The sequence below is a fragment of the Rhinoraja longicauda genome, chromosome 40 (assembly GCF_053455715.1).
Source record: "Rhinoraja longicauda isolate Sanriku21f chromosome 40, sRhiLon1.1, whole genome shotgun sequence".
Lineage (NCBI taxonomy): Eukaryota > Metazoa > Chordata > Chondrichthyes > Rajiformes > Arhynchobatidae > Rhinoraja > Rhinoraja longicauda.
Window position 1 is genome coordinate 17,011,173 of NC_135992.1, and position 21,164 is coordinate 17,032,336.

The 21,164-nt window shown below is 45.6% G+C and overlaps 1 protein-coding gene across 4 annotated transcripts in view; it reads left to right on the plus strand.

The window, feature by feature from the left end:
• The window catches only part of LOC144611564 (E3 ubiquitin-protein ligase TRIM33-like), a 51,448-nt gene extending 32,789 nt beyond the window's left edge, over positions 1–18,659 (plus strand). For 3 of the 4 annotated variants that reach the window (XM_078430722.1, XM_078430723.1, XM_078430724.1), the window contains 9 exons: positions 4,554–4,745; positions 6,139–6,211; positions 8,149–8,197; positions 9,834–10,020; positions 10,296–10,627; positions 13,635–13,758; positions 14,791–14,868; positions 15,911–16,042; positions 17,978–18,659. In XM_078430722.1, the coding sequence (XP_078286848.1) occupies positions 4,554–4,745; positions 6,139–6,211; positions 8,149–8,197; positions 9,834–10,020; positions 10,296–10,627; positions 13,635–13,758; positions 14,791–14,868; positions 15,911–16,042; positions 17,978–18,214 (1,404 nt within the window). In that variant the 3' untranslated portion in view covers positions 18,215–18,659. The remainder of the gene's footprint in view (positions 1–4,553; positions 4,746–6,138; positions 6,212–8,148; positions 8,198–9,833; positions 10,021–10,295; positions 10,628–13,634; positions 13,759–14,790; positions 14,869–15,910; positions 16,043–17,977) is intronic. The other variant, XM_078430725.1, reaches the window with a different exon arrangement.
• The last annotated feature ends 2,505 nt before the right edge of the window (positions 18,660–21,164 follow it).

Here is a 21,164-nt window from a genome sequence, read left to right on the forward strand (position 1 = left end):
TGAAGCACCACAAACTCTTGAAGCATAATTTTAATGTGCAACATAAAATTAAAGTACCTCCATACTTGTGCCTGACAAGGGCGTAATATCAGGTATGCAGCCACTTTGCTCCGATGGTCAGGTTGTACCGTGCTGGCAGTGGTGTGATCCTTCAGCTTCCAATTTTGCAATACTACCAAACTACGTTGACATGACCTCATTGTTGACAAAGGCTTGTTTCTCCTGATATGCCCGTTAACTGCCAGCATCTAATTAATAGCCTGTGCAGACTCCCTCTTCCACCTTAGGCCCTGCAGAGCAAGAGAAACACCCTCGTAAACCATTTAAATCGAAGCTTGATAGGAGTATATTAAATAGGAGAAAAGGGCGCGATGAACTGGGATATTCCTCTTTTTGATCTTGTCTACAAAATCCACATAGAAATGGTTAATAAATAGCTGTATTTTTGGCACTACATTATCTTGCTTACTCGGCTTTTCTTTTACTGCATTCTGCTGTTAAAGAATATTCATACTGTTCATTCCCAGAGGGGAACTGCAGAGTGAATGCAAACCTTCACTCTGCGTTAGTTCCTTACAATGCATTGGTTACTGTGTACCACCAGCATTCAGCTTCTGTGTATGAGCTGATCTTGGAGCAAATGGTTTGGATTTCTGCAGTTTTCAGCTCTTCAACTCTATCATCACTTTTCATGGTGAAGACAGATACTGTCATTGTCACAAGGGCCGAGTTTCAACCCCACAAACACTGATCCAGACACAGCAGGTCAGATCCCTTCACAGCCATGAAGGGAGCGCAGAAACATTTCAATAATTTTTATTTTAAAAAGTAATCTCTGCGGTGGTGATGATGAAATTACTGGTTTGAAAAACCCTACCTGTTTCAGTAACAGTCTTCAGGGAAGGAAACATGCCATCCTCGCTTACTGTGACTCCAGACAGAGCAATGTTGTTGAGGGAAGCAGTCAAGCAAGCAACCCTTGCCAGCCTGGCTCTGCAGGTTCACATAGGAAGTCCAGGTAATAATATATTCCTTTATTCGTCCCACACCGGGGAAATTACCTTGATAAGCCATCAGAAAAGCAAAGGGAGAGTTTGGCTCTAAACTGGAGGGTGAGATGGACGATTGGCAGTTGTGGCATTTCTTTAGATTAAAAAAAAATAGATTTAGAGATACAGCGCAGAAACAGGCCCTTCGGCCCACCGGGTCCGCGCCGCCCAGTGATCCCCGCACATTAACACTATCCTACACCCACTAGGGACAATTTTTTTTACATTTGCCCAGCCAATTAACCTACAAACCTGTATGTCTTTGGAGTGTGGGAGGAAACCGAAGATCTCGGAGAAAACCCACGCAGGTCATGGGGAGAACGTACAATCTCCATACAGTACAGCACCCGCAGTCAGGATCGAACCTGAGTCTCCGGCGCTGCATTCGCTGTAAGGCAGCAACTCTACCGCTGCGCCACCGTGCCGCCCTGCTTGCACGCTAGCTCTTCCTACAAGGCAAAACCAATTGGCACTCAAGCGACAGCAAGGCATCACTCCCAGACAAGCTAGATGTGTTCTAAGCTCTCTTCAAAAGACAATCTGCCTTCTCGGGCCCCCGTAGTTCCCAAAGGCACTGTAATCCAAATCACTGAGACCAACGTTAGAAGATCCTTCATGAGTGTGCACTCTCGGAAAGTGTCCAGCCCTGGTGTCCCTGACCATGTTCTTGAAACGTACGCCAATCATCTGGCTGAAGTTTTTGGAGACATCTTCAACCTCTCATTACGAAGGTTCAAGGTTCCCACCTGCTGTAAAAGGACATCCAATAATATTGGTGTCCAAGAAGAGGAAGGGTCATGCCTCAAACGTTTGTGGCGATTAAGTGTTTTGAGAAGTTGGTTGTGACACATCAACCTCTACCTTAGCAAAGACCTGGACCCGCTGCAATTTGTCTACCGCCACAATAAATGAACGGGGATGTGATCTAGCATCTCTCCACTCAGCACTGAACCAATAGCCAATGAAAACACACATATCAGTCTATTGTACATCAATAATAGTTTGCTGTTCAACACAATCATTCCCTCCAAACCAGGATGACTTGGCAACAACACTTCCTCAATAACCATCAGCATAGGAGCACCTCAGGACTGCATGCTTAGTCCCCTGTTCTCACTCCACATACTTAACTGTGTACCCATACACCATTCCAACATAGCCTTTATGTTGTCAACAAAACTACTATTGTTGAATAATATGGGTAATGATGAGTATCGGTGGGAGATTGATAATCTGCTCGAATGGTGCCAGAACAACAATCAAGCTCTCAACATCAGCAAAAGCAAGAAGCCGATTGTTGACCTCAGGAGTGGTAAGCCAAGGTTCTACAAACCTGTCTTCATCAACGGGTTGGCAGTGGAGAGAGTCAATAGCTTCAAGTTCCTGGACCTGCATATTTGAAGATCTGTTTATTCACAAAATGTTGGAGTAACTCAGCAGGTCGGGCAGCATCTCGGGAGAGAAGGAATGGGTGACGTTTCGGGTCGAGACCCTTCTTCAGACTGATGTCAGGGGGGCGGGACAAAGGAAGGATATAGGTGGAGGCAGGAAGATAGAGGGAGATCTGGGAAGGAGGAGGGGAAGGGAGGGACAGAGGAGCTATCTAAAGTTGGAGAAGTCGACGTTCATACCACCGGGCTGCAAACTGCCCAGGCGAAATATGAGGTGCTGTTCCTCCAATTTCCGGTGGGCCTCACTATGGCACTGGAGGGAGGCCCATGACAGAAAGGTCAGACTGGGAATGGGAGGGGGAGTTAAAGTGCTCGGCCACCGGGAGATCAGTTTTGTTAATGCGGACCGAGCGCAGGTGTTCAGCGAAGCGATCGCTATTTGAAGATCTGACCTGGGTGCAGCTGTGGCTCGCCGGCAGTCTGTTTGTCTTTCTTCTTTCTTTGTCTATTTGTTAGTGTTAGATGTACGAAATAGCCTATCTTTAGCTGTGTATATGTGGGGGGTGGGGGAAACCTTTTAAAAAATCTCTTCCTCAACGGAGATGCGACCCTTTCCGAGTTGTATCTCCGTTTGCGCTAAAAAAATTAAAAAACGCGGGGCCTTCCATCGCTCGCGGGGCCTTCCATCGCCCGGTGCGGCTCGGCCGCTGGACTTAACGGTGCCCGGTGCGGCTCGGCCGCGGGGCCTTCCATCGCCCGGTACGGCCACGGGACAGTTCAGCGCCAGGTGCGGCTCGGCCGCGGGGCCTTCCATCGCCCGGCGCGGCTCGGCCGCGGGACTTTACATCACTGGTGCGGCTCGGCCGCGGGGCCTTCCATCGCGCGGCTCGGCCGCGGGACCTAACATCGCCCGGCGCGGCTCGGCCGCGGGACTTTACATCGCTGGTGCGGCTCGGCCGTGGGACTTTACATCGCTGGTGCGGCTCGGCCGTGGGGCCTTCCATCGCCCGGCGCGGCTCGGCCGCGGGACTTAGCTGCGCACGGTACGGCCGCGGGGCCTTCCATCGCCCGGCTCGGCCGCAGGATGGTTCAGCGCCCGGTGCGGCTCGGCCGCGGGGACTAGGGCGTGGGGAATAGAGCGGAAGTTTTGTTGCCTCCATCTCAGTGAGGGGGTGTTTGGAGTCACTGTGATGGATGTTTGTGTTGGGGTTATGTGTCTTGTGTTTCTTTTTTTTTTTGTGTGACTGCTGGTAACGTAATTTCGTTCGGTACCTCGGTACCGAATGACAAATAAAGCTCTGTATTCTGCATATTCACATTGATGCAATTGTTAAAAAATGCCTCTTCCTCCAAAGAAGATTGAGCAGATTTGTTACGTCAATGTATTGCAGGTGTACAGTAGAGGGCATATTGACTGGTTGCATCATGGCCTGGTTTGGCAACTCAAACGCCCAGGAACAAACGAGATTACAGAGTGGTAGTCACTGCCTGGTCCTTCACGGGTGCTGACCTCCCCACTATTGAAGGTGTCTATGGGAGGCACTGCTGCAAAATGGCAGCTGGTATCATCAAAGACACACACCACTCTAGCCACACTCGCATATCACTCCTGCTATCAGAAAGAAGACACAGGAGTCTGAAAATCATGACCACCAGATTCAAGAATAACTTTTTCCCAACAACAGTTAGGGCTCTTAAACACAGTACAAGACAGTACAACACTATCCTCAACTATGCATTGCCTGGATTCTACTACTAAGGACTTATGGGTTTTTTGCGCTTGTTTTGTGGTTATTCCTGTATTGGATTTTTGTTTATAATATATTATGTGTGTGTGTGGTGTTATAGGCCTGTTATGCTGCTAAATGTAAGAATGTAATTGTCCTTTAGTAGGTACATATGACAAACACTCTTGACCCCTGGAGACATCTAGCAACAGTGATGGTGGAGGCCGGCTAGCAGTAATAGTTGAGGTTGTGGGTGGATATCTCTGTTGCTATAAGCTGGAGAAGTAATTTTGTTATTGAGCACAGGAGAATAATATGAACTAGTTTACTCCTGTATCCTGCACACTTTTGCTAATCTCATTACCAAATGCTGTCTTGTGTTGCAGTATTTCTGTGCGGGCCCCCCTCTAGTGCCACAGCAGGTTGGTATAGATGATAGCTTACTGTACTCTCTGATCCTGACCTCCAATGGAACCTCGCCCTGGTCTGAGGCGGGAGCGGAAGAATGTGTGAAAGGGCAGCCTACATGTCACGTTCCTCGTGCATTTGCTGAACCGAGGAGGGGTGTGCCCTTCAAGGTTAGCAAAAATCACCAATGCCAAATGTGTCTTGCCCCTGTTGGGCAGGTAATCTCCTATTCCATCTTCAGTTTAATACCCTTTCTCCCAGTTTTATTTTTGTGACATGAGGAACCAATATTGGACTTCTACATACATTCCAGTTCTGCTGCTCCATTGCACCACGGTCATTTCATTGTCCTAAAAACATAAGCACAATAATTTAAAGCCGCCATTTCCATTTAGTTTACCTCATGATGGTTAGGGACATTCACAGCCAGATGTCAAGGCGGGTAGATCCAGGGGGAGGATTGGAAATCATTTTACTTCTGAGGGGATGCATTAGAGACCCTCCTTGGGCAGGCTCTGACCTTTGAGAGTAGAATGTAGGGAAGGATCTGCTTCCTTGGATGAAGCAAGAATGTTTCCATTCCCTCTGAGACCTTTATGAGGGATCCAGCTCTGGGAATAGTTGGGGTCCTGCACCCAGGTAATGGTAACTGGAGGCTTAGTCGGGAGGTACGGGCTCCCACCAGAGGTGCTTTGGGCAGCTCCTGCTTACAACAGTGGGTGGGGGGAAGCCAAGTGGCTCTGCTCCCTTGGGAATACTAGGAGAGTGGGGGCTTTGTGACTAAGGTGGAGTTACAGGGAGAGTGGGGTAGTGCTGTGTGACTGAGGGGTGGGGAGAGTGGGGTAGTGCTGTGTGACTGAGGGGTGGGGAGAGTGGGGTAGTGCTGTGTGACTGAGGGGTGGGGTAGTGCTGTGTGACTGAGGGGTGGGGAGTGTGGGGTAGTGCTGTGTGACTAAGGGATGGGGAGAGTGGGGCTGTGGTGTGCTGTGTGACTAAGGGGTGGGGTTACGGGGAGAGTGGGGTAGTGCTGTGTGACTGAGGGGTGGGGTTACAGGGAGAGGTGTGGGGTAGTGCTGTGTGACTAAGGGGGTGGTGGGTTTCGGGGAGAAGGGTGTGGGGTAGTGCTGTGTGACTAAGGGGGTGGTGGGTTTCGGGGAGAGGGGTGTGGGGTAGTGCTGTGTGACAAGGGGGTGGTGGGTTACGGGGAGAGGGGTGTGGGGTAGTGCTGTGTGACAAGGGGGTGACTGACATAATGGATGATAACTGAAGGTGACTGATTGGGGGATGATTGTGGCTGCTGGCATTAAATATTTTTCTGAGCATTTAGTTTAATGATATGCTGTTGGAAGCTCACTCTTGTGCTCTCAAACAAGCACCTTTAGTTCCTTGTCCTTTCTTCATACACCTTTTATTTGTTTGTATCCCCTGCCTGTAGCATGAAACCATACCCAATTCAATCTTCTAGATTCCACATCTTAACAACTGTTTGCAACTTCATACTTTGCAGATTTGCTGTAAATTAACAAGGGATAATTGACTGCAATGTTTTCTGTTTATTAACAGCTGTCAAATGCCAACAGCACCACTGAGCAGGAGGGACAGGGAAATCCCATTAAACAGTTGCAGGAACCTTCAGGTAATTGCTATTAACATGATTTTATTATTTGCTGTAATAAGTCAGTAGCTTCTCAACCTCAAAGAAGCCATCTTTGAATCCATGCAACCAAGTCATCATGAATCCCGTACATCGTAATCCTGTGGATCAGCCCACCATGAGGGACATTATCAAAAGACGTTCTAGGATCCATGTATGCAACATGCACCACCACCCTACCCTCATCAGTCTCTTTTGTCACCTCCTCAAAAAAGTCAAACAAGCTAGTGAGACTTGACCGGCCGCATACAAAGCCATGCTGGCTATACCTAATTAGCCCATTTTCTTCTTAATGGGAGTAAATCCATTCTTGAAGAATTCTCTCCAATAGTTACCCTACCACTGACCTGAGGCTCACTGGCTTACAGTTCCCTGGATTCTCTCTACTTTTCTTAAAGGAGGAACAACATTGGCCTCTCTCCAGTCCTCCGTGACAGGACCTCACCTGTGGCTGGAGAAGAAACAAAGATCCTTGTCAAGGACCTTGTAATCTCCACTCTCACCTCCCTCAATAACCTGGGATAGATTCCATCAGGGCCTGGGGACTTATCCACATTTAGACTTTAGAGATGCAGCGCATAAGCAGGCCCTTCGGTCCACCGAGTCTGAGCTGACCAGCGACCAGCCAGAACACACTAGCACTTTTGTGCACACAGGGGAAACCGGAGCACCCAAGAGAAAACCCACACGGTCACAGGCAGAACATACAAACTCTGCACAGACAGCACCTGTAGTCAGGATCAAAACCAGGTCTCTGGTGCTGTAAGGCAGCAACTCTACCGCTGTGCCACCCCTATGTACCCTAGTGTTCTTCAAGAGCCTCAGCATCATCCTTAATCACAAACTGCCGTAGAATATTGTACAAACAAAGAACTGCAGATGTTGGTTAATACACAAAAGGACATAAGTACTGGAGTAACTCAGTGGATCAGGCAATATCTGGAGAACATGGATTGGTGACGTTTTGGCTCAAAACTCAGCAGGTCAGGCAGCATCTCTGGAGAAGCGATAGGCTGTGGAGAAGCGATGCGCTGAGTTACTGCAGTACTTTGTGTCCTACTTAAACCTGACGTATGCCTCCTCCTTCATTAGGGCTCTACATTCTGGATGTTTTCCATGAGCAATTGTGCAGTTCCTTGAACCTGATTTACTATTCATTCAGATCCAATCCGTGATCCAGCTCCACATTCTCCGTGTTTCCCTGTGTTCCCTCGTGCCTCTGATCATTCATTTAGAATTCATATCAGATTTGTGAGGAGTTAAAATAAGTTTGGGTAAATGAGTGTAAAAGCAGATGCACAGTGGCATAGTAAACGTGGTGGGAAATAGGAGTGCTCCACTCCGGAAAGACCTGGTTCCAGCCTATCAATGAAGTCATGGACTCAATAGCCACTGAAAATGGTTTCTCTTTGTATGCTTGACCAGTTCCACTTAATATCTTGAAAACCTCAGTCACAACATCCTTGAGTTTTTATATCCCAGGGTACTTGCATGTCTTCTAATTTAGCCTTTGGAGTTCAGGTATCATTCTAATAGATTAATACTGCATCTTCATGGTCAATTCATCCATTTTATAGTGTGGTACCCTGAATTGAAGATGGTACTTGCTTCTGTGATGTAATTTGGTCATTGTACGGTAGGATTAGTATTGCTGTATTTTCGTCTTCTGGATATAAAAGTCCACATTCAATGGGATTGTGTGACTATGGTAATCTCTCATGATGTTACCATCTTTAAACCTTGTGAACAGCAGCTTGTAAGGGACTGTGTTCCCTATGTTTCTTTTCAGAACATGGGTATGTACTTAATATGTGTGGTTTAAATTTTGCAGCCTAGTCAAAAACTTGGTATATTTGTGGGAATGTTAAATGTAGTTCTGGCTGTTTTCTTTACTTAGTATTGCATTGTATTTACTTCAGAGTCCGGATGTGATCCTTTGCAGTGTACTCTAAAGGATGCTGGTGGCAGGTAAGCTTCTACATTTCACCCATCGGCTTTCCTTATAAACTTCAATTTATGCAACTTGTCCATTGGCAGATGAGGCACAAAACAATCCTTTGCAAAGCACTTAAATTATAGTACACTGTCATTGGGATAGGATAGCACACTATCATTGGGATAGGATAGTACACTATCATTGGGATAGGATAGTACACTATCATTGGGATAGGATAGTACACTATCATTGGGATAGGATAGTACACTATCATTGGGATAGGATAGTACACTATCATTGGGACAGGATAGTACACTATCATTGGGATAGGATAGTACACTATCATTGGGATAGGATAGTACACTATCATTGGGACAGGATAGTACACTATCATTGGGACAGGATAGTACACTATCATTGGGGTAGGATAGTACACTATCATTGGGATAGGATAGTACACTATCATTGGGATAGGATAGTACACTATCATTGGGATAGGATAGTACACTATCATTGGGACAGGATAGTACACTATCATTGGGATAGGATAGTACACTATCATTGGGATAGGATAGTACACTATCATTGGGATAGGATAGTACACTATCATTGGGATAGGATAGTACACTATCATTGGGATAGGATAGTACACTATCATTGGGATAGGATAGTACACTATCATTGGGACAGGATAGTACACTATCATTGGGATAGGATAGTACACTATCATTGGGATAGGATAGTACACTATCATTGGGACAGGATAGTACACTATCATTGGGATAGGATAGTACACTATCATTGGGATAGGATAGTACACTATCATTGGGATAGGATAGTACACTATCATTGGGATAGGATAGTACACTATCATTGGGACAGGATAGTACACTATCATTGGGATAGGATAGTACACTATCATTGGGATAGGATAGTACACTATCATTGGGATAGGATAGTACACTATCATTGGGATAGGATAGTACACTATCATTGGGATAGGATAGTACACTATCATTGGGATAGGATAGTACACTATCATTGGGATAGGATAGTACACTATCATTGGGACAGGATAGTACACTATCATTGGGATAGGATAGTACACTATCATTGCCCAGTGAAAAATCAGCTCCCTCCTGTCATTGGCTCCTGTTTCTCAGTTCCAGTATAAACAGAAACGTCCAGTTTATTGTTATATGCACAAATATGGTGAGGATACAATAAAAATCTAGTTTCCCGAAGATTCACAGGCACACAAAATCAAAAAAATAAAAGAAGAAATTATTTTTAAGCTTGCGCAGAATTTCTAAAAGAAAGAAGACTGGTGTGCTGCGAACATTTGAATGTTGATAATATATGTAGAAAGAGAGAGAATGTTTATATTAGAACATTGGGTGTCGGGTTATTGGGAGAAGGCAGGAGAGTGGGGCTGGGGGAAAGATGGACTGGCCATGATTGAATGGCGGTGTAGACTTGATGGGCCGAATAGCCTAAATCTGCTTCCATAACTTATGAACATTGCGTCCGTCTCTGTCACGTATATTGCCCAGAATGCTTAGTGCTTCCAACGTTTGCCAGTTTTTGTTTCAGATTCTCAGCGTGTGCACTCTTTAGATTGTTTTCCATTTTGAGCTTTTGACAGGTGCTTTTCCTCTTTTGTTTCAGTTCAGACTTGAACGTTAAACCCAAATTGAACATGAAAGTCCCATATGTGCGGTTAGAGCGATTGCAGATCGATCTGTCTACTGATACAGAGCTGCCAACCTTCAAGCTGCTACCAGGCAATGGGCAGGATGAGTTTAGCCTGATCGTCATTGAAGGAGAAGGCTTGCCTCTGAATCCACCCTTCACGGTAAACATCGACTTGTTGTAAGCTTCCTTCAACTTTAAACAAAGATGCTCCATTTCCTCTATCTGATACTAAATACAAAATAAAGAGAAGTCCAAAGTAGATTTTCTGGAATTTAGGAACTGCAGTTAGTCTTTCTTTCCTCCTCAAATGAATTGGTCAAGGTTGTGTGGTCTTAATACTTTACCTGAAAAAAATCTACCTCCTCCTCCTCCTCTTTGCCTTTGGTATGATGTCCTGCACCCACACCAAATGGTGACTGTCTTTCTAACCCGCAGGCACCAACTCTGGAGAGCACCTTGACGCCACCGAACTCTGTCTCTCCCGCATCGGTGACTGAAATTGAATTTGTCTTTAATGAGAGAACCGAGGTAACAAGCAAGCGCTCCCATCATGCCCTGAGCCCCACGCCCTCCCCCAGCGAAAAATCACCTGGAAGTATTCCAGATCTCAAGGCATCTCCGCTGTGCAGCGTGAGTGAGAAGGGCGAGGAGCTGGACGAGGTACTGTGTGTCGTCTGTGGCAAAGGAGGTGAGCTGCCCTGCTGCAGCCGCTGTCTGAAGGTGTTCCATGTGGGCTGCCACGTCCCAGCCTTGCTCAGCATGCCCAGGTGAGTCTCGCATAAAACTGGTGCAAGAGTAAGTGGCGAGCAGTCTTCTGATGTTGTAGGCTAGAGAAGACAGCCGTGGGGCCATTGCTGACCTTGTCTTGGAAATGGTAACCTCAAACCACCGTATTGTTGTCATGAGCTGCTGCTGCCTCACAGCTCCAGTGACCAGGGTTCAATCCTGACCTTCAGTGCTTGCAGGTCTCCCTCTGATTGCATGGGTTTCCTCCATGTCCTCCGGTTTCCTCCCACATCCAAAGGATATGCAGATCGGTAGGTTACGTGGCCCCTAATGTGCTGGTGAGAGGGAGAATGTGGGGAGAGATGAGAGGATGGTGGGGAGAATGGTGCTGAGATTACTCTGAGAGCCCGCTTGGTCCCGTGGCCAAAATGCCCTGCTATTTCATAAATAAATGAGGTACTTGAGCTATTCCCATTTGCCTGCTTTTGGCCCAACTCCCTCTAGATCCCTATTTATGTACCTATCCAAACTTATTTTGAACAGTCTAAATTTGTCCATCCCTACTTCTTCCCTTGGCAGCTCGTTCCACATACCCTCCACCCTCTGTGTGGAAAAAGTTGCCCCTCGGGTCCCCTTTAAATCGTTCATCCCTCACCTTAAACCTGTGCCCTCCAGTTTTAGACGCCCTACCCTGCGTAAAAGACTGACCATTCACCTTATCTATGCACCTCATGATTTTATGTACATCTGACATTACCCCTCAACCTCCTTCACTCCGGGGGAAAAAAGTCAGCCTATTCTGCCCCCCCCCCCATAAATTCAAGCTCTCTTGCCCTGCTAACATCCTTGTCAATGTTATAGACAATAGACAATAGGTGCAGGAGTAGGCCATTCAGCCCTTCGAGCCAGCACCGCCATTCAATGCGATCATGGCTGATCACTCTCAATCAGTACCCCGTTCCTGCCTTCTCCCCATACCCCCTCACTCCGCTATCTTTAAGAGCTCTATCCAGCTCTCTCTTGAAAGCATCCAACGAACTGGCCTCCACTGCCTACTGAGGCAGAGAATTCCACACCTTCACCACTCTCTGACTGAAAAAGTTCTTCCTCATCTCCATTCTAAATGGCCTACCCCTTATTCTTAAACTGTGGCCCCTTGTTCTGGACTTCCCCCAACATTGGGAACATGTTTCCTGCCTCTAATGTGTCCAATCCCCTAATTATCTTGTATGTTTCAATAAGATCCCCCCTCATCCTTCTAAATTCCAGTGTATACAAGCCTAATTGCTCCAACCTTTCAACATACGACAGTCCCGCCATTCCGGGAATTAACCTAGTGAACCTACGCTGCACGCCCTCAATAGCAAGAATATCCTTCCTCAAATTTGGAGACCAAAACTGCACACAGTACTCCAGGTGCGGTCTCACCAGGGCCCGGTACAACTGTAGAAGGACCTCTTTGCTCCTATACTCAACTCCTCTTGTTATGAAGACCAACATTCCATTGGCTTTCTTCACTGCCTGCTGTACCTGCATGCTTCCTTTCAGTGACTGATGCACTAGGACACCCAGATCTCGTTGTACATCCCCTCTTCCTAACTTGACACCATTCAGATAATAATCTGCCTTTCTATTCTTACTTCCAAAGTGAATAACCTCACACTTATCTACATTAAACTGTATCCGCCCACTCACACAACCTGTCCAAGTCACCCTGCAGCCTTATTGCATCTTCCTCACAATTCACACTACCCCCCAGCTTAGTATCATCTGCAAATTTGCTAATGGTACTTTTAATCCCTTCGTCTAAGTCATTAATGTATATCGTAAATAGCTGGGGTCCCAGCACCGAACCTTGCGGTACCCCACTGGTCACTGCCTGCCATTCCGAAAGGGACCCATTTATCCCCACTCTTTGCTTTCTGTCTGTCAACCAATTTTCTATCCATGTCAGTACCCTACCCCCAATACCATGTGCTCTAATTTTGCCCACTAATCTCCTATGTGGGACCTTGTCGAAGGCTTTCTGAAAGTCGAGGTACACCACATCCACTGACTCTCCCCTGTCAATTTTCCTAGTTACATCCTCAAAAAATTCCAGTAGATTTGTCAAGCATGATTTCCCCTTCGTAAATCCATGCTGACTCGGAATGATCCTGTTACTGCTATCTGCATTGTTTAATAATATCTTTCTTGATGTTAGGTTACATTACTCCAAGTGCTATTTCACCAATGTCTTGTACATCTGTAATATGATGTCCCAACTCCTATACTCTGTGCCCTGACCGGGGAAGTAAAGTACACTACGCACCCCCTCCGTCACCCTGTCCATCTATGATGCCACGTTTAAGGAACTATGTACGTAGGTCTCTCTGTTCTACAACAATCTAGGGCCCTACCATTTAGATTTTGAAATAAAACAAAGCATTAGTGCTGAAGAAGGGGCTTCATCCTGAAACGTTGACTCCCTCTCTCACCGGCTGAGTGTTTTATGCATTTTCCGTTTTAATTTCAGCTTTTCTTTTTCAGCAGGATAACAAGAGACTAAAACTGTCAGATATTTTTTGATAGAAAAATCATCTTTATTCAGACAGTGGTTAGAATGTGGAACTCGCTGTGGGTCGTGGTTGAGGTGAAAAATGTGAATCCAAGAGAAAGTTGGGTAAAGAGGAGGGGATAAGATGAAAGTGCATGACCGGAGGCTGGTGTGCTGCCCGAATGGGAAGGGCCGAATGGCCCGTGCTTAACGTTCAGTGTAATGTCAGATGCAGTGTTTATGCTGGACAGAAGCTTCCTATTCCCCTCCCATTCATTCCATCAGTGGTTTTGAGTAAAACCACCAGTCGTTTCTCAAATTTTGGCCTCTGTTATCATCCTTGTCAATGAGTTTACTCTCTCAAGGCTTGCTGCGTGCTTCATGAAGCATGGAAACTGCTTGTCCCATCCAGAATGATGCTGCTAGCATTCAACGTCAGGCAGCACTGGGGTATAACTACTACCATTTTACAAATCATTGTTGGTAACTGGTTTGTTTTATTTATTCTGCAGTGTTGAATGGACCTGTTCCTTATGTGTGGATTTGGCGACATCTGAAGTTCAGAGTGAAAGCTCACCAACATTAGCAAACATTGGCAATGCCACAAAGGATGGCCTTGGTGCTGTGGATCAGCGGGTTTGTATTAAAACTGAGAATGATGCTGAATGACGTCCGAGTTTCTTGGCTGCACATTGTGGCCACAAGGAACTGCAGGTGCTGGTTTACCAAAAAAGAACCAAAGTGCTCGAGTAGCTCAGCGAGTCAGGCAGTATCTCTGGAGAATATGGATAGGCAGTGTTTTGGGTCAGGACCCTTTTTCAGACTGGTTAGTTGGGCTGTCCTCTATTTACTTGGAACACAGTGTGCTCATCTGTTACCTCCAGCGAAACGCTGCCACAAGTACTCCTAAGTGACCCATGACAATGAGAAGGGGATATCATCTTGGAATCAAACAGCATGGAAAGAGGCCCTTTGGCCCAACTTGCCCATCAACCAGGATGTCCCATCTACACTTGCCTCACCTGCCTGTGTTATCTATTCCCCTTATCATTTTATACAACTCTATAAAATCACCCCTTAGCCTCCTGCACTCCAGGCCTGGCCCGCCTAATCACTCCCTGTAGCTCAGGCCCTCAATTCCTGGTAACATCCTCATAAATCTTCTCTGTACTCTTTCCAGCTTAACATCAACTTTGAAATGGGCGGGTGACCAAAACTGAACACAGGGTCATCTTGGTTCCACAGATGACCCTGTCCTTGCATAATCCCATAGAAAGCATTGCTTTGAGCTCGGGGTCCACTTGCCTGTTGGTATTTGCAGTTGATAACCTGCTGGCTGGCCCTTGCAATGCTGACCAGTATCTCTGAAACGACCAGAGGATGTTTCCTGCAGGAACCAGGGACCAGCAGCTAACGATCCTGCTCCTGTGAAGTTTACCTGTCTTTGGATCACATGGTTGTGAAGAGACAGAGTTTGCTGGAAGCCTGCAATCAGCCGTCAGCATTGACTGCCCCAGCATTCGACACTGGCCTCTAGACCAGTATTCATGGGGTTGCCCTCTTCAAAATGTCTCTGTGAGAAGGTCCATACTCTGCTGTTGTTACAATTTATAAACACGATATGTTTAAAGTGGTAACTTTCTGTCTGATTGTCACCTGTTTTTACAGAAATGTGAACGCTTGCTGTTGTTGCTTCTGTCTCACAAGATAAGCCAGGCCCTCCACAACCCGAGTGGGGCTGACCAGGTCAGTCATTGACAATTAGTTCCATGGAATCAGCTGGTTTTTTTTCTAAAATAGATGTATCTGAGTTGCATTCTTGTCTCTGAGCACTCCTGAATCATAGCAACAGGCTTTAATATTGAGGGCGAAGCACATTGTCAGAGGTGGTGGTTATAAAATGAGATGTTAAACTACAATCCTAATTGCCCATGTAAAATGTAATAGACAATAGACAATAGGTGCAGGAGTAGGCCATTCAGCCCTTCGAGCCAGCACCGCCATTCAATGCGATCATGGCTGATCACTCTCAATCAGTACCCCGTTCCTGCCTTCTCCCCATACCCCCTCACTCCGATATCCTTAAGAGCTCTATCCAGCTCTCTCTTGAAAGCATCCAACGAACTGGCCTCCACTGCCTTCTGAGGCAGAGAATTCCACACCTTCACCACCCTCTGACTGAAAAAGTTCTTCCTCATCTCCGTTCTAAATGGCCTACCCCTTATTCTCAAACTGTGGCCCCTTGTTCTGGACTCCCCCAACATTGGGAACATGTTATCTGCCTCTAATGTGTCCAATCCCCTAATTATCTTATATGTTTCAATAAGATCCCCCCTCATCCTTCTAAATTCCAGTGTATACAAGCCCAATCGCTCCAGCCTTTCAACATACGACAGTCCCGCCATTCTGGGAATTAACCTAGTGAACCTACGCTGCACGCCCTCCAAGATGGAGTAGGTTCTCCCAGTAGTCTGGGTGACGCCTGCTTCGTTACTCTGCTGTTTGTGGCTTCTTCGTTGTTCATGAATTGCTAGATCACAATTTTTATAAATATTTAACTGGCTGTAGAGAACTCTGAGATTTTGAACTTGTGAAAATTCTTACCTGAAACTGTTAATTTTTCTCCTCTACTGCAAATACTTCCTGTCAAGGTTTTCTATTCCAAAATTCAGAATGTCATCCAAATTCTCCCAATCCTTTCTGTCGTCCTGGACTTCAGCGAGATATTGGTCAGACCTTTGCTGCTCTAGACTGAGGACTAATTTTGCTCTTGCCTTCTCTTTTACAGTTGAAAAGACAGCCGTTAGATTTGTCTTCTCTTAGAGCAAAACTTGAGAAGACAAGCACTCCCCATTATTCCTCTCCTGATGAGTTTGTGCTTGAGGCTCGACTGATGTTTAAGACATTTAAACTGAGTCAGGTAAGCAGAGGCAGCAGACTGTTTCCTGCTGTTTTATTGTCTGTGGCTTCATTTACTTCTGCTTCTTGTTAAGGCAAAGGTGAGACCACTACTACATGTGAAGTCTCTGCTACTCCAAACACTTTCTTAAGATATCCTTGTTCTTCAACAGCTTCTGAAAGTTTGATGACCTTCTCTGATAAAGGATGGCGTGGATGTTCCTCCACAATAACGTCATCACTATTGGTGATTGAGAGAACACATGCACAAAATAATACCGAGAAGCAATCCGATATGAAGCAGCTCAGTTCTAGTATCTGAGATGCATCTTTCCTTACAATTTGCTGCATTTAGTCATAACATTGGATTAATTTGAAGAGAGATCAACACTTCTTCACCTAAATTTAACCTAGCTTCACAATGGACAATTTTTATTTTCAATTTTATCAGTCTTGGTGCAAACCATGTATCTCTCAATGTCTTGCCCTGGTTATTATCTTCAGATTTTTCTATTAATACTTTTCCATAGAACTAAGTTTATTTTGAACTCCCTACAATAGCACCATTTCTCAAAGCTTTTTTTAACTTACGGCTCCAGTACCGGACAGAGAGGTACTCGGGTAGAATGGGATCTCAATCCAAATTCTCCTCCAATGCAGAGGGACTGAGGCCAATTGTGGCCAAAGACACCCTGACAATTCAGTGACGCCCATGAACTTTCCCTGATTCCTCAGCTCTACCATAAATCGTCCAACATCTTCAATTTCAAAACTGTCATGCTCACTTTCGAATGCTGCACATTTGTGTTCCCCTCGATCTCTGCCATGTCTTCCAGTTCGTTTACCCACCCAGGTCACTGCAATGCTCCTTTGCACATCTTCACTTTCATCATTCAGCTAGTTGTGGCACTACAATCTCTCACCATCTGTACATAAATACAAACAGAAATACATTTATTTCAATCAATCTTACACTTGCAAAAATGTTTTGTACATAATCAGAAGCATGAACATATTCTCCTCCCAGCCCTGAGCCAGTTGAATAAGCTGTAGTTGGTCATTATGGGCCCCGCGGACTGAAGGTTCCATGGGGAACTTAGAAACAGAGAAAGTAGGCCATTCGGCCCTTCCAGCCAGCAACGCCATTCAATATGATCATGGCTGATCATACAGAATCAGTTCCTGCTTTTCCCCCATATCCCTTCATTCCGTTAGCCCTAAGAGCTAAATCTAACTCTCTTAAAAACATGTGAGGAAGGAAGGAGTTGTGATGCTGAGCAGAGTGCTGCACAAGGACAAGCTAACCATCTCCACTTCTGCATTCTCACAAAGGGACCTCTGGTCTCTGTGACATTTGTTGTAAAGTGGGGGCAGTGAGGGGAGTAATCTTGATCACTTGTTGTCTAGTGACTCATTCCTATCACACTCTTTATTCTCTATTTGCTCCCTAGTGCACAACAGACTAAAACCTTCCCTGTGGTGTAGAAGAGAATATATTGTCCTCCGCCCTTTGCACTGTTCATCTGCCGACTCAAGACATTGCTGATTAAGCAAAAGGCAGCGAGCACAACTTTCACTGCCTTCATTCACACAGAAGTTAACTATTCTTCATCCCATCCACTCATTCTAATTCTAATTAGAATCAGACACTGCAGGTGCTTCTGCAGGCTGTGTTTGAATGCTGGTATTTCTTCCCATATCTCCACTCTCACACTCTATAAAATGGCAGCTGTAACCAAGTTTGAGATCAACCCTTGCATGTCGCACGCGGCTTGGGTTCATTTTGTCTGATCACGTTGTGTCAAGGGTGGCATATTTTATGGATGTTCATGAATGCAGTCTGTAGTGCCTGTTGGATTACCAATGAAATTGTTTATTGTAGTTTATGTCCAACTCATTTTTAATTCAATTGATCTTTTAACAAAGAAAAATTCATGTTCCCTGAATTCCTTTGAAGGAGAAAAAGGAGGTGGCCGAGTCTGTACTGATGCTCGAGTCATTCTTTGAGAAAAAGTTGGTGGATGTCTTCAACGGCCAAACCTTTGGCAGCAGCGCAGCCGAGCAAGCACTGGAGGCGGGCAGCACGCACTGTGACCAAACTGACTGCAAGGATGGCAGCGGCCATACGGAGCAGGCTGACGGTGGCCCTACGCAGCCAAAGAGACAACGACTCGACGAGGCCCAGCCGCTGTGAACGGGACCCCTCAGCTGCAGCTTTGGATGGGTGGTTGACAACAGACCTGAGAGGTGGCCCTCAGACTGATGGTGTTGGAATGAGGAGAGATCCCTCTGCTCTGCAGGGGTGACGAGACTTGTTACCTGTACAAACCTGAGCCTGGGACAGTCCATGGAAAGGAAGTCCAGATGTGAAAACCTTTAGAACTGAAATTAAATGCAGCCGGAGAAGTAGCATGGAGACGTTTTGTTTGCCCCTGGGTTTGTTGGCAGAGGTCGGCACCAGTTGTTTTTTTTATGTGTAAACTGTATGTATTAAAGAATTCAATAATGTGTAATATACATTGTCTGTATTTCATGTTGAAATTCATACTGGATCATAGTAAACCAAGAGCAAATAAAGTCATTTTCTCTGAGGGATAATCCTACATTGCTCAGTAATAAAACTAAAAAGTCCATCGGTATCAAGGTTGCTGGACTCTTTCTTTCCTGAAGCCAGGCAGCATCGATATGATGGGCTGAAGGACCTCTTCCGGCTGTGAATGTCTCTGACTGACTGCTGTGATTCCAAGGCAGCTCGTTAGCTGTTTGTTCTTGGCTTCTCCCAGGAGTCCTGAAGGTTGAGAGTTGGCCCATGTATGAGAGACGAGACTGATTCTGCTCAGGAACGTCTGATTGTCTGACCACCTAGCCCTCCCGAGTACATTAAACCTCTGGCCCATGTAACGATAAGAGATTGCTGTAGTTGCTACCAGATTCCTCACCTTATTCTGGAAAGAGAGAATTTTCATCCTACCTCACTGCTCACATTGGAAGTACAAACATTTCTTCACAGCATTTTTACCTGAAAAGAAATAATTTATTTAGTCGAAACAAAGAACTGCAGATGCTGGTTAATCCACAAAAGGACTCAAAGTGCTGGAATAATTCAGTGTATCAGGTAGCATCTCTGGAGTATTGGAATAGGTGATGTTATAGGTCGAGCCACTTCTTTAGACTTACTTGGTATTTATTTGGTAGATTTTTATCCAGTGTTTTATTTTAATTTTAGAAAGGAAACCTTAGCAGGTGACCACCGTTGCTCAGACTGCAATATGATTAATGACCAGGTAGAGGAATACAGGCCAGAACAAAGGGTTCTGCTTTAACGTACTTGAGTGTGATTGTAAGGCCTGCTGTGCAGTCAGACAGGATCTCAGTTAAAACAACATGGATTAAAGCAGGTAAGCTATGGAATACCTGTTCTACTGGTATTTGCACTAAAGACCAACAGAGCTTTGGAATTGTAATAATTCAGCTGGTAACCTTGGGGGAATCTTGCTAGACCCTGAATGTTGGGGGAGATACAACATATTATTGAAGACAGAAGCAGGGGAATTTATTATGGGGAACAAAGAAATGGCAGACGAGTTAAACCGTTACTTTGGATCTGTCTTCACTGAGGAAGATACACACAATCTCCCAATTGTTCTAGGGGCCAGAGAACCTAGGGTGATGGAGGAACTGAAGGAAATCCACATTAGGCAGGAAATGGTTTTGGGTAGACTGATGGGACTGAAGGCTGATAAATCCCCAGGGCCTGATGGTCTGCATCCCCGAGTACTTAAGGAGGTGGCTCTAGAAATAGTGGAAGCATTGGAGATCATTTTTCAATGTTCTATAGATTCAGGATCAGTTCCTGTGGATTGGAAGATAGCAAATGTTATCCCACTTTTTAAGAAAGGAGGGAGAGAGAAAACGGGTAATTATAGACCAGTTAGTCTGACATCAGTGGTGGGGAAGATGCTGGAGTCAATTATAAAAGACGAAATTGCTGAGCATTTGGATAGCAGTAACGGGATCATTCCGAGTCAGCATGGATTTACGAAGGGGAAATCATGCTTGACAAATCTACTGGAATTTTTTGAGGATGTAACTAGGAAAATTGACAGGGGAGAGTCAGTGGATGTGGTGTACCTCGACTTTCAGAAAGCCTTCGACAAGGTCCCACATAGGAGATTAGTGGGCAAAATTAGGGCACATGGTATTGGGGGTAGGGTACTGACATGCATAGAAAATTGGTTGACAGACAGAAAGCAAAGAGTGGGGATAAATGGGTCCCTTTCGGAATGGCAGGCAGTGACCAGTGGGGTACCGCAAGGTTCGGTGCTGGGACCCCAGCTATTTACGATATACATTAATGACTTAGACGAAGGGATTAAAAGTACCATTAGCAAATTTGCAGATGATACTAAGCTGGGGGGTAGTGTGAATTGTGAGGAAGATGCAATAAGGCTGCAGGATGACTTGGACAGGTTGTGTGAGTGGGCGGATACATGGCAGATGCAGTTTAATGTAGATAAGTGTGAGGTTATTCACTTTGGAAGTAAGAATAGAAAGGCAGATTATTATCTGAATGGTGTCAAGTTAGGAGAAGGGGGAGTTCAACGAGATCTGGGTGTCCTAGTGCATCAGTCAATGAAAGGAAGCATGCAGGTACAGCAGGCAGTGAAGAAAGCCAATGGAATGTTGGCCTTCGTAACAAGAAGAGTTGAGTATAGGCGCAAAGAGGTCCTTCTACAGTTGTACCGGGCCCTGGTGAGACCGCACCTGGAGTACTGTGTGCAGTTTTGGTCTCCAAATTTGAGGAAGGATATTCTTGCTATGGAGGGTGTGCAGCGTAGGTTCACTAGGTTATTTCCCGGAATGGCGGGACTGTTGTATGTTGAAAGGCTGGAGCGATTGGGCTTGTATACACTGGAATTTAGAAGGATGAGGGGGGGATCTTATTGAAACATATAAGATAATTAGGGGATTGGACACATTAGAGGCAGGAAACATGTTCCCAATGTTGGGGGAGTCCAGAACAAGGGGCCACAGTTTAAGAATAAGGGGTAGGCCATTTAGAACGGAGATGAGGAAGAACTTTTTCAGTCAGAGAGTGGTGAAGGTGTGGAATTCTCTGCCTCAGAAGGCAGTGGAGGCCAGTT